The sequence below is a fragment of the Garra rufa genome, chromosome 14, assembly GCF_049309525.1.
Source record: "Garra rufa chromosome 14, GarRuf1.0, whole genome shotgun sequence".
NCBI classification, from domain to species: Eukaryota; Metazoa; Chordata; class Actinopteri; order Cypriniformes; family Cyprinidae; genus Garra; species Garra rufa.
In genome coordinates, this window is record NC_133374.1 from 13,657,068 (window position 1) to 13,671,398 (window position 14,331).

The following is a 14,331-nucleotide window of genomic DNA, read 5'->3' on the forward strand; positions in this document are numbered from 1 at the left end:
TATTATATAGTTCTGAATCTTTTGACAGCAACACTGAGAGATCAATCCCACATTAAAACACACTAACAGAACTTAAGTTGAACATGCATTTTTAAAAGGTTAGAAACTTTGAAGACTTAAATGTCAAGCTCTGACAGATCTGAAGCGCAGCTGAATCCACCTGGACTCCTCACACAATAATGATTTCAGTAACTCTCTTCTGTCTTTGTCTATAAAGTTATAAGCATTTATACTAAAAGTGATGGTTGCTTTTCGCCCTAGAATCCACAGTGTTCATTCCCCTGGCTACATACTCAATTGAGGAGGATATTGGAGAACTTCTGATTCCTGTGAGAAGATCTGGAGATGTCAGTCAAGAGCTCATGGTTGTCTGCTTCACTCAACAAGGTGAGTAATGATAGAAACTTAAAGGAGAAGTTCACTTCCAGAATGAAAATTTCCTCCAAGATGTTCATAGCTTTCTTTCTTCAAACAAAAAATATTAAAGGGGTCATCGGATGCAAAACTCACTTTTACATGTTGTTTGAACATTAATGTGTGTTGGCAGTTTGTGTACACAACCACCCTACAATGCTAAAAATCCACCCAGTGGTATTTTTTTTAATCTTTAAAAGTAATATCCCCTTTTTAAAATCAGGTCATTCTCAGCTTCTTGTCGGTGTGACGAAACACCGACAGAGGCCGCTCCCACGATAGTTGATTGACATAAGCTCCATACCTTAGACCCGCCCTCACCGACCTGAAACAGTCCGACTCCGATCGCCATTGTGTCGACTCACGTGCAGGGGAAGACAAGAATGTCTCCGGTTGAGCGATTGAGGTGTTCTGTTGTTGGATGTAATAATGAACATAGTAGTCGTCATTTACTCCTGACATCTGAGTCGCTGAAGATGTAGAGGATTAATGTTACTTTCGTTTTTGAAAGGAAAGCGCAGATCCCGATCTACATATGCGTCTATGTTCGTGCAAATCATTTATTATGCAGCTTCACCCACAGCAGAAGTGAGTATAAGGGGTTTTTATGCATCTTTGCAAATTACCTTTCTTAATAATATGCTAGTTAGCAAGTTTCGCAGCTAAACACGGCTAAAGTAAACTTTACGGCTCGTCATCTCATGGCAGAGAGGGGCGGGGCAAGCAGAGCTCATTAGCATTTAAAGGAACATGCAACAGAATAGCTGACTCTAAAAAGGGTTTTGACAAGGTAAAAAGAGTGATTTTACACTACCCTTGAGAAATTTTAACCAAAGTGTGTTATAGACTTCTCATTAAGACCCTAAAGAATCATATCAACTTGTGGAAAATGGGCATCCGATGACCACATTAAGGTTTTTGGGGGAATTTTCTAGGATTTTTCTCCATATAGTGGACCGTCAATGGTGGCCAATGAGTTGAAGGTCCAAATTGCAGTTTCAGTGTAGCTTCAAAGGGCTCTACATGATCCCAGCCAAGGAATAAGGGTCTTATCAAGTGAAACGATTTTTTCTAAGAAAAATACAAATTTATATAATTTAAACCACGAATGCTCATCTTGCATCAGCTTAACTTCACACATTACGTAGTGAACTGAAAAAAGTGAACTGAAGTTCACAGACAAAGAACTAAACACGCTTGAATGTGATTACACAATACGTGAAATCCCACATGTGCATCGCAGAGCTAGCAAGACAAGCATTTGTGGTTAAAAAGTATATAAATTGTTATTTTTTAGCAAAAATTTACAGTCGCTTCACCTTTGAAGCTGCATTGAAACTGCAATTTGGACCTTCAACCCGTTAGCAACCATTAAAATATATGGAGAACAATTCTGGAATGTTTTCCTCAAAAACCTAATTTCTTAGCGACTGAAGAAAGAAAGACATGAACATCTTGGAAGACATTGAGGTGAGTAAATTATCAGGAATTTTCATTCTGGCCGTGAATTTCTTCTTTAACTTAAGGGTACTTCTATTTCTTACTAACCACATCAAACTTCATGAATTTAAACTTTCAAGCTCATCAGATTTCTTCAACTACATTTTTGAAGTGCCTTTTATCCCTGACTAAACCCGTGAGATTCAATTTGAATGCTCGAAACTTCCTCTAATCTTCCCTTTATCCTCATCCGTTCAGGTACAGCCAAGGGCACGGTTCCCACCACGGTGCTTTCCTATTCTGACTACATTTCTCGACCCGAAGAACACCACAGCGTGCTGCGTTTCGATAAAGGAGAGACGGAGAAGCACTGCCGCGTGGTCGTCATCGATGACTCACTCTATGAGCCGGAGGAAAGCTTTAATGTCACCCTCAGCATGCCCATGGGCGGCCGTCTGGGTCAGGAGTTCCCCACCACCAGGGTCACCATCCTGCCTGATGCAGATGATGGTAAGATGCTTCACTGTGTTTATATTTAAGTTTTGTAATGTTTCACCTAAAAGAGCAAGTGTAGTTTGAGTCTGATGATTAGAGGCTTTAGAAAATCAGGCAAATTATCCAGTGGGATTCAGTTCTGCTGTGCATAGTGGAAAATATAATTGCAAGAGTTTGTAACAGTTGCAGGACTTTTTGAGTGGGATTTAACTTAATCAGTTGTGTTTTGCGACTGTTTAAGGAATGCACACCGTAGACTAGAGTATTCTTAATCTTAAAATATTTATGAGCTCTCTAAAGTTTTTTTTAGGCAGGTAATCTTATAAAACAAACTATTCTTTTAAATCTTTGGGGCACTTGCAGGCTAAGAGATGGTTGAAAGCATTTTTTTTGACAGGTGCTTCCATTCGAGGCAGCAGTCTGGGAAGCTGTCGGAGGCTTTGTTTTAACACGGTCCCGTAGCGATCTAGCTCAGAAATGTGAAGGCAAGATCACACTGAATGTTTAATCTAAATTCATAGGATTTATTGAACACCACAGCAAACCCTGAAATGATTTTCCAGCCATAATTCATGAAGTATGAAAGCAAAGAATGGCGGAGTCTCACCTTAAAGTGGGGAGAATGGATTATTTTGTCTGTAGAGAGATAGTTATTATTCCAACATGGTGTTTTGAAATTCTTTCTGTCTTTTTGTGCCATCTGTCTAAAGCTTTCAGAGTGAAGTTTAGTTTGAAAAAATTGTTTGTCGGGAAATTTTAATTATCATTATTAGGGCCAGAGCACTGATGGTGCTCAGTTTATTTTTCTTCTTCTCAAAAATGAATCGCATTTTGAGGGCCTAAACATGCTCAAAAACTCATGAAACTTTACAAATTTACATCTGATATGGGTTTCAGAAGTGGCTGTGGCAAAATGGCTCAATAGCGCCACCTATAAAATTGAAACTCTCACATATATGCAAAATTCGGTAGACATATGTAACACAACAGGAAGTCTGTTATTTTGAATTTTCTCGGCAAGTTTGTGTAGTTTTTGCCATTTTCAGGCATTGTATTGAAACAAACTCCTCCTAGAGATTTAAACAGATCAACACCAAATTTAGTCAGTCTAATCTAAAGCCGTTTATGATGTTAAACTGCAAAGATCTTGAGTTTTTGTTGAAGGATGTGTCTGTGATGTTCTGACAAACTTTAGCATGTTTGATAAGACTTCTGACCTGAAGAGATATAGCGCCACCTTCTGGCAACAGGAAGTGACCTGTTTTACGCTGTAACAAACTCCTCCTAGAGATTTAATGATATCAACATTATATTTGGTCAGTCTAATCTAAAAGCCTTTGCAATGTTTTTACTAAAGAACGTGTCCGTGGCTGCGTCCTAAACATGCTCGAAAACTCATGAAACTTTGCAACATCTAATAAAGGTTTCAGAATTAGGTGTGACAAAATGACTCGATAGCACCACCTATCTTGAGTGTTCGTTGAAAGTTGTTTGTTTCGATGGATACAATATCTGATCTGCCCTAAATTTCACGTCTAGCAAGAGGTTAAATTGCGAAGATCTTGAGTTTTCTTTAAAGAACGTGTCCTTGACGGACGGACAAAGTTTGGAGCTTGGGCCCTAACAATTAACGGTTTCAAAAAATTTTAATTGAATGACATTTTTATATATATATAAAAATTTATAATAAATTAATCTTTACCAATTTTTTAGGCCAAGTAAAAATCGCACCGCAGAGCTTTTTAACAATTATCGGTTTATAAAAACAATTAAATTGAATTACATTTATATATATATATATATATCAAAATGTATAATTAAATAGTTTTCATAGTTTTCCCATTTTTAGACCAAGTAAAAAATAATTTAAATTTTATGCATAGTGAAATTAAAATTCTTAATAAAAATTCTAATAAAATTAGAAGATATTCTTGAAAATCTTCTAATAAAATTAAAACCATCTACTCTCCTGCGTGTCGCTCAAAATGTGTATTTTTTTTCTTTTTCATACAATGGCATTTATCAAATTTAATCAAATTCATTAACTAAAATAAAACAAAATCCATAAAATAGCTATGTGTGAACATAAAATTAATATAGGGTTAAAAAAACATGATAAAGATTGTATTGTATGATTTTGTTTTCTAAACTATCCCCTTAAAAAATCCGATTATTTATGACCTGATTAGAAGAATTTTTACAGAAACTATTAGTCTTTAATGTAAATACATAACAGATCCGGTCATGTACATTTTATGCTTAAGCCTTTCTAAGGTTTGATTTTATCTAATATGACTTTAAGTATACATCAAAAACAGGGCTATCCATTGTGAAGCTGAAAGCTGTCCTCAGGCGTGTGCATGTCTACGAGCGCACATGTGCATCTGTGCCCTAGAAAGCACCTTATCGCTCATCTCCAGGCATAGTTACAGGTGCTGTTCTCTATCATATCTCCCCACGGTGCCTCTTTGTTCAGCAACACCTCCGGGCCTCCCCTCCCCTCACAGCTGCCCGGCTATCTCTTGAGACCGATGCTTATCCTACACAGACAGGGTAGACTGGAAGTAAAAGATCCAACAAAACCGCTGATTTTTTAATTTCTACCTACATGGAACTCAGATTCTGCTGGGAAGAAGGAGCCCTCGAGTTTGTGGGAGGCCTGAAATCTATTTGCATTTACGCACATGCACACACAAGCCAGAAGAAAAATCTTTGGCGAATTTAATTTATTCAGTTTGCTTTTGATGTGTAACAGCGTTTGAAGTAATTTGGTTTTATACAAGCAAATCTTTCATTATAAATCTCATGGAAAACAAAACGTTGGGGAAATCAGATGATGGACAGCTTATGGATTGAAGTTCTCCTATCTCTGGGCAATTGAGTCATGGATAGATTGCCTTTATTACTATTTATGGCAGCGTTTTATGGTGGTAAAAGTGTCCTTCTTTTTAGAGGACAGAGGTTACATGCTTGAAATTCCCAACAGTTGGTCGCTGCGATGTAATTTAAAACGTTGCGTGTCGAATCGCTGTGTTTGAGACTCTAGGGTCAGCTCTGGAGCCGTCAGCACAACTGTGGTGCCACATTGATGTCTCTGTCAAGATTTTTATGAGGATGCACTTTATGGAATCTTTTTCTGTCTGTAACCCTGTCCAGAATGTCATCAAGCCATTCCAAATATCAGGAAAGTGAAACACTGATAGAAAACATTTGGAGATCAAGTGGCTGAACTAGTGATGGTTTCATTCATGGTCCGATTTACTGACTTTTAGGATAGATAGATAGATAGATAGATAGATAGATAGATAGATAGATAGATAGATAGATAGATAGATAGACATATAGATGATTGTACTCTTGTATATAGTTGTGATTTTCTTCTTTTTCCAAAAGAAGTTATGTAATACTTTACTGTTATTTATTCAGATTTGTATGACAGGTCAGATTTTCAGTTTCACAAGTCTCTGGTAATGTTTGAGCCCACTGAAATAGGACAAAAGATGCTTTGTTTAGAAAATTTTTTTGGTTGTACCTCAGCTCTTGATTTTCACGGTGAAGTAAATGACAATTGGAAGTCTCTTACACGTATCAGTTCGCAGGTTGATCCTATTTCTTACGGGTGATTTGTCAAGTATAAACACGCAGGGTTGCCGTGCAGAAACTGGCTTTGTTTGCATCTTCATTGTTATCTTGTTTTCCAGTCCAGATTCTTGGCTGATGTTAAGAATTTCAGCAAGGAGGAGTTAAAAAAGGGAGAGAAAGAGAGAAAACATCGCCTGGAGCTACTGTCTGACAGCAGTGCTGGTTCACTTTTGCAAATGACGCATACACCTGAAACCTGATCGACTGTTTTTAGAAAAGACAGCACTGTGTCAGCTTATTGAGTGCCACCTACTTAGAGTACTCAGAGCACGCACAGACAGCAACAACTCTGGGTAAAAATAGTCTGGGTAGACTGGACTTTACTGTGGGTTAAAGATTTTTATCAAAACAAAAGTTTGTTGTAGCAATTTAGCAAGGTATTATTATTACTTTTACGTTTTATTTTTGTATTTTTGTGGCTGGATGGATGGATGGACAGATAGACAGACAGATAGACAAACAGAGACAGACAGATAAATGGATAGACGGATGGATAGATGGCTGGATGGATAGATGGATGAACAGACGGATGGACGGACGCACAGATAGATAGATAGATAGATAGATAGATAGATAGATAGATAGATAGATAGATAGATAGATAGATAGATAGATAGATAGATAGATAGATAGATAGATAGAGACGGATGGTTGGATGGACGGATGGACAGACAGATGGATGGATGGATAGATGGGCGAATGGACAGATACACAGACGGACAGACATACAGACGGATGGACAGATAAACAGATAGATAGATAGATAGATAGACAGACAGACAGACAGACAGACAGACAGACAGACAGACGGATAGATGGATGGATGGATGGATGGATGGATGTGCTGACAGATAGAAAGACAGTCAGAGAGAGATACAGACAGACAGACAGACAGACAGACAGACAGACAGACAGACGGACTGACAGACAGACAGACAGACAGACAGACAGACAGATAAATAGACAGAGACAGACGGATAGATGGATGGACGGGTGGACAGACAGATAGATAGACAGACAGACAGAGATACAGGGAGACAGACAGATGGATGGACGGACACAGACAGACAGACAGACAGACAGACAGACAGACAGACAGACAGATAGATAGATAGATAGATAGATAGATAGATAGATAGATAGATAGATAGATAGATAGATAGATAGATAGATAGATAGATAGATAGATAGATAGATGGATTGATAGATTGATAGATTGATAGATTGATGGATACAGAAGAATGGATAGATGGACGAATGGACAGATAGACAGAAGGATGGACAGATAAATAGATAGATGAATACAGACGGATGGACGGACAAACAGATAGATAGATAGATAAATAGACTGTCAGACAGACGAATAGATGGATGGATGGATGTGCTGACAGATAGATAGACAGTCAGAGAGAGATACAGAGAGACAGACGGATGGATGGACAAACAGACAGACGGATGGATGGACAGACAGATAAATAGACAGAGACAGACGGATAGATGGATGGACAGGTGGACAGACAGAGAGAGATACAAGGAGACAGACGGACGGATGGACGGACGGACGGACGGACAGACAGACAGACAGACAGACAGACAGATAGACAGATAGATAGATAGATAGATAGATAGATAGATAGATAGATAGATAGATAGATAGATAGATAGATAGATAGATAGATAGATAGATAGAGACGGATGGTTGGATGGACGGATGGACAGACAGATGGATGGATGGATAGATGGGCGAATGGACAGATACACAGACGGACAGACATACAGACGGATGGACAGATAAACAGATAGATAGATAGATAGATAGATAGACAGACAGACAGACAGACAGACAGACAGACAGACAGACAGACAGACAGACAGACAGACGGATAGATGGATGGATGGATGGATGGATGTGCTGACAGATAGAAAGACAGTCAGAGAGAGATACAGACAGACAGACAGACAGACAGACGGACTGACAGACAGACAGACAGACAGACAGACAGACAGACAGACAGACAGACAGATAAATAGACAGAGACAGACGGATAGATGGATGGACGGGTGGACAGACAGATAGATAGACAGACAGAGATACAGGGAGACAGACAGACGGATGGACGGACACAGACAGACAGACAGACAGACAGACAGATAGATAGATAGATAGATAGATAGATAGATAGATAGATAGATAGATAGATAGATAGATAGATAGATAGATAGATAGATAGATAGATGGATAGATAGATGGATTGATGGATTGATAGATTGATAGATTGATAGATTGATGGATACAGAAGAATGGATAGATGGACGAATGGACAGATAGACAGAAGGATGGACAGATAAATAGATAGATGAATACAGACGGATGGACGGACGAACAGATAGATAGATAGATAAATAGACTGTCAGACAGACGAATAGATGGATGGATGGATGTGCTGACAGATAGATAGACAGTCAGAGAGAGATACAGAGAGACAGACGGATGGATGGACAAACAGACAGACGGATGGATGGACAGACAGATAAATAGACAGAGACAGACGGATAGATGGATGGACAGGTGGACAGACAGAGAGAGATACAGGGAGACAGACAGACGGATGGACGGACAGACAGACAGACAGACAGACAGACAGACAGATAGACAGATAGATAGATAGATAGATAGATAGATAGATAGATAGATAGATAGATAGATAGATAGATAGATAGATAGATAGATAGATAGATAGACAGACAGACAAACAGACAGAGACGGATGGATGGATGGATGGATGGATAGACAGACAGGTAGATAGATAGACAGAAACGGACTGATGGATGGATGGACTGACGGACAGACGGATAGATAGATACAGACGGTTGGACAGACGAACAGTAGTTGTATTGGTAACAAGAATCAGCTGGCAGCATCATATTAAGGAAATCTGTGTGTTGATAATGAGCGCGGTGGGACGTGTTCTCACACGTTGCGGTAATTGCTGCTGGATACGGCAAATATCACTCTCGCACGTGTTGAGGATGAACCACGTGTGAGTTATTGTAACTGTTAAACAAGAGGATTCTTGTACCACAGGATCAGGCTCACTAATATACTGCTTGATGTCAGACTGTGAATGTATGCTGGGCTAATAAAGCTATGATTATGGACCACTTGGACAGAGAGATGGGAAGTGAGGATCCGGAGAGAGCAAAATGAGCTTAGGTGGCTGTCTGTCTGGAGCCTATTATTAAGATCCAGTCTTCCGATTCTGGGTCAGCCCAGAGGAGTCGAGGCAGATGTCCTGTGGAGAAGTTGCTGATTGAAGGGAACCCTGTTATGTCACGTTTCTTTCATCATCCTTTTCTTGATTCCTGGCTGTACTTTAATGGAAGAAGTATTTTGTCAACAATAACAAAAGTAATGCTTCAAGGGATAGTTCATACAGAAATGCCAAAATTGCTACCATCAACTGTTTGGTTACTAGCATTATTCAGAATATCTTCTTTTGTGTTCAAAAGAAGAAAGAAACTCATACATATCTGGAACAACATCAGGGTAAACTTTCCCTTTAAATCATTTTAAATTAATACATAAAGTCGACACAAAAATATAACAAGAATAAAGAAAATGCTAGATTCATTCAGGAGTTTAAAATGTAAAAGGACATCTAAATCTACAGGTTTTTATATTCATCAATCATTCTTTTTTCTTCTTTTGAGCATATAAAAACTTACATTTGTGACTAAAATCTTTCACTGAGTCTCCACAGTACATGCAGGTCATTTTGTAAACATGGCATTAGTCTGCAATCACAGATTTAGCATTGTCAATCATAGTAAGCACCCTGACAAGACTACTGATTTTTTTGTGGTTGAAATGCACGTGTCCTGATACTTTTTTGCAAGAGAATTACCTGTTCTGGTGCTTTTTGAAAGAAAATTACAGCAAATCAATTCCGCTCCTGCGGAAATGTGTACAGTGTGTTCTCGCTGAGAAACACTTAGCGCTGTGTTAATGTGTTCTGCCATTTTCTTCCACCCAGAGGTCTTTGCTTTTTATAAATGCTGTCTCTCTGTGGGAATGCTAAGGAAAGTTCAAGCACACGTGTCTGCGTGTAGACGTGTGAACCACACAACAGACTCCCAGGGTACATTCTGCTTCTCTCCCCAGGCTAACGCCAAGTGGTTAAATTAAGTGTACACTGTCTGCGCACATACATAATTTTATATAATATTATATCATGTTATGTAATCTATAATAATAATATAAAATTAAAATATTTTATGTGCATATACAGTGCCTTGCAGAAGTATTCAAACCCCTTTGTTTTTTCGTTTTGTTATGTTGCTGTCTTACGTTAACTGCTTTAAAAATTTTCACATCAATCTACACCCCATACACCTCAATGACAAAGCAAAAACTTTCACAACTTTGTAAATTTATAAAAAAAAAAAAAAAAAAGAAATAAGTACATCGCATAAGTATTCAAACCCTTAACTCAGTACTTAGGTGAAGCACCTTTACAACCTCAGATCTTTGGTATGGTGCGACAAGCTTTGCACATCTGCATTTGGCAATTATCTGCCATTCTTCTCCTCACCTCTTCACCTCTCAAGTTCTGCCAGGTTGGATGGCCCCATAGGGCACAGATGGACATTTTTAGGTTTCTCCAGAAATGTTTGATTGGGTTCAAGCCCAGGCTGTGGCTGGGCCACTCAAGGACATTTGCAGAGTTGTCTATAAGCCAATCTTGCTGTGTGCTTAGGGTCATTGTCCTGTTGGAAGGTAAACCTTCTGCAAAGTCTGAGGTTCTGAATGGTCTGTACTGGGTTTTCATTAAGGCTATTTCAATATTTTGGTGCATTGAGCTTCTACTCTGATGAGTCCTTCAGTCCCTGTCACTGAAAAACAGCCCCACAGCATGAGGCTGCCACCACACTTTACTTTTGGATTGGTATTCTACAGGTGATGATAAGCGCCTGGTTTCCTTCAAACATGACGCTTGGAATTGAGGTTCATCAGACCGCAGAATCTTGTTTCTCACAGTCTAAGGGTCCTTTAGATGCTTTTTTTGCAAATTTCAAATGGGTTTTCATGTGTCTTCAGGGAGGATTGAGTCTTGCCACACCGCCATAAAGCCCAGATCGGTGGAGTGTTGCAGTAATGTTTGACCTTCTGTAAGTTTCTCCCATCTGCATATATGATCATGAAGCTCAACTAGAGTGACCATCAGGTTCTTGGTCACCAGTCTAACCAAAGCCCTTCTCCATCAATTGCTCAGTTTGGCCAGGAGGCCAGCTCTATGAAGTGTCCTGGTTGTTTCTTCCAAACTTCTTCCATTAAGGGTAACTGAGGCTACATGCTTCTGTGAACCCTCAATGCAGCAGAATATTTTTCTGAACTCTTCCTCAGATGTGTGGCTTGATGAAATCCTGTTTCTGAGCTCTACAGGAAGTTTTTTTTACTCTGGCTCTGAGATGCATTTTCATCTGTTAAACCTTTTATTAAGACATGTATGCCTTTCCAAATCATACCAATTCAATTGAATTTGCCACAGGTTAACTTCACTCAAAGTGTAGTAACATCTACAAGCAATATGGATGCTCTTGAGCTAAATTTCAACTGTCCCAGATAAGGGTTTGAATACTTATGCAATGGAATCATTTAGGGTTTTTATTTTAATAAATGTGCAAAGATGTTAAAAACCTGTTTTTTTGCTTTGCCATTATGGTGTATGGAGTGTGGATTGATGTGGAAAAAAGTCATTTGAAGCAGTTTAACATAAGGCAGCAATATAACAAAATGTGAAAAAATGAAGAATACTTACGCAAGACACTGTATAAATAATAAACTATACCAGTGGTTCTCAAAGTGTGGTACGAGTACACAAAGGAATCACTAAATTAAATATAAATTAATGTTAAAACACAATACATTTTAATTTAATCATTATTTAAGTTTTTTATTTACCTGTATGTAAGCACATACAGTATTGCGATGGAGGCATTTCCTCTTCTTACGTGACTTTCTCCCATTCATTCTCAACTCGCTTTAGCGGGTCTGTTAAAAGTCAATGGGCTCAGGATAGGCAAGAAATGCGGACTCCTGTTGTAACTTTACCTGATGGTGTCACATTTGGACAGCATTTCTTAAAAAAATGAGTGATTATTAAACTTTAGAATGCTATATTTTGTAACATTTGTGTTTTATTTTTGTACTACAAAATTTTTTCTCATCCAATATTTTGAGGAGGCACTGACTTCCTTGCCTCCTCGGAAGAAAACGGCATAACATTTTGAACTGAATCTCTCCCTCTGCTGATGAAACATTTACAATCTGCGTTGCGCGTGAGAAGAATCAGCAAACAGAACTCATTGATGTGCAGTTATTATGAGAAATTCATCTGAGAGAAAACATTGACAAAAACTGCCATGTGTGGGCATATACACTAAACAATCATTTGGAAATAAGAAATATTTCATGGTTCAGAAATCATACTTGTCTTTGATTACATTTCCTCGTCTTTTGATTACATTTACTTTGCCGCTTACCACCAGGAGGTTTAATTACAGTGGGTTGAAATGAGGTGAGAGGAAGCTGTGCCTTAACGTCTCCTGGGTTTGTCCTTGTGAAAGGTTTGTTGGCTGATGTTTCTTTGAAGAGCAGCTTTTGACCAAAGTGGTCAAGTTAAGAGCGAGTGTTAGAGCATGCAATAGTGTTCAGGCCAGATCATTCAAGTTTTAGAAAGATAATCCATTATCGTACCAGTCTGTAGCGCCTTTAAAGGAAAGAAAAGCCTCAGTAGTTCAAATTTAGCCCACTAGCAGCATGGCAGCCTGCCATACGGTAACCTAATCCACTCAGTGAAGCGCCTGAGTTTGGGTTTGGGTCGTGTAGGAGCCAATGGTTTGCTTTTCAGTTAATGGACTGTGGTGCTTTGAAGCTGACTGTTTGTCCCTTTTACAAATGAACCTTATCTGATTGTGGGAGCATCGAGACAGAGACCAAAGCGCACCCACACAACAAGCCAAACCAAAGCACTCATTTCATATCACCTAGTGATCGCCCACAGTACTTTATGTCTCTGCAGAGACAGGCGCTGGCAGTGCCAAGGCACATCATGCAATTATATCTAATGTGTCTCCAAGACCTAGATAAAGCTAGAGATAACTGCCTCTCTGTTTTTCTGAAGTGTGCACTTTATAATGGGATTTTCACCACATGAACAATTTAGTCTTATTTTCGCCCTTGGATTCAAACCTCTAGGCAGTGCCTAAAGATATATTTGCCCCCCCGAGAGCTTTAACACAACTTCACACGAACGTAACGTGCGTTTTATTGCAGGTAAAACATGTCGGCTTTTTTGTGAGTTTGTTAAGTTTAGCCTTTGATCATTAATGAAAGTTGGTAATTTAGTAGTTCTAGCACACTAAACAGGAAATATAAAGCATGATATAATTGCTACTGCTCTTACTTAGGCAATAGTAATTAGCTGCAATGGGACGAAAAGTTTGAAATAGAAAAGCATTACTTGCAAAGTTACTTCCAAATTTGAGTTTGGTACGATTTTTTTGTGTATGTGGTTATGCTCTCTAATGCTTTCAATATATTTAAAAATGTAATTTATTCATGTGTTGGCAAAGCTGAAAACAGTTGTATTGTTTAATATTTAAACTTTTTTTTTTTTACTTTTTTTGAGTTATTTTTTTAATTTAATTTAATTGATTTTGTATTGCATTTTTTATTAATATTAATATTAATATATTTTATATATATATATAATTTTCTTTTTAATTTATTTTTGTTTGATTTTGTTTTATTTTTAAATTTAATTTAATGTTATTTTTAATGTATTTTACACTTGTTTTATTAAAAAAAAATATTTTAGTTAAAAACAGTTGTATTGCTTAGTATTTAAACTCTTTTAAAAAAAAATTTAGGGTTCTTTGAAAGTTTAAATGAACAGCATTTATTAGAAATCTTTTGTTACCATATAAATTATTTACTGTCACCTTTGATTAGTTTAATGCATTCCTGCTGAATATAAGCATTATTGTTCTTAAAAATATTTAATAAAATATTTAATAATTATTAGAAAATCGTATTGAACCCAAACTTTTGACCAATGGTGTACATTTTATTTTATTTTATTTATTTATTTTTATTTTTATTTTTATTTTTATTTTATTTTATTTTTTAATATTTTATTTAATTTTGTATTTTATTTTGAATGTATTTTTTTCTATATTTTCTTTTCTTTTATATTTTATTTTATTTCATTTTTTTTAGTTATTTTATTTTATTGTGTTGGCAAAGCTTAAAACACAATTTATTTGTTTTTATTTTAT

The 14,331-nt window shown here is 37.5% G+C and overlaps 1 protein-coding gene across 4 annotated transcripts in view; it reads left to right on the top strand.

Annotated features, from left to right (window-relative positions):
• Positions 1-14,331, top strand: part of frem2b (FRAS1 related extracellular matrix 2b) — a 109,953-nt gene that overhangs the window by 73,399 nt on the left and 22,223 nt on the right. For all 4 annotated transcript variants that reach the window (XM_073817649.1, XM_073817650.1, XM_073817647.1 and 1 more), the window contains exons 5-6: positions 262-387; positions 2,113-2,364. In XM_073817649.1, the coding sequence (XP_073673750.1) occupies positions 262-387; positions 2,113-2,364 (378 nt within the window). The remainder of the gene's footprint in view (positions 1-261; positions 388-2,112; positions 2,365-14,331) is intronic.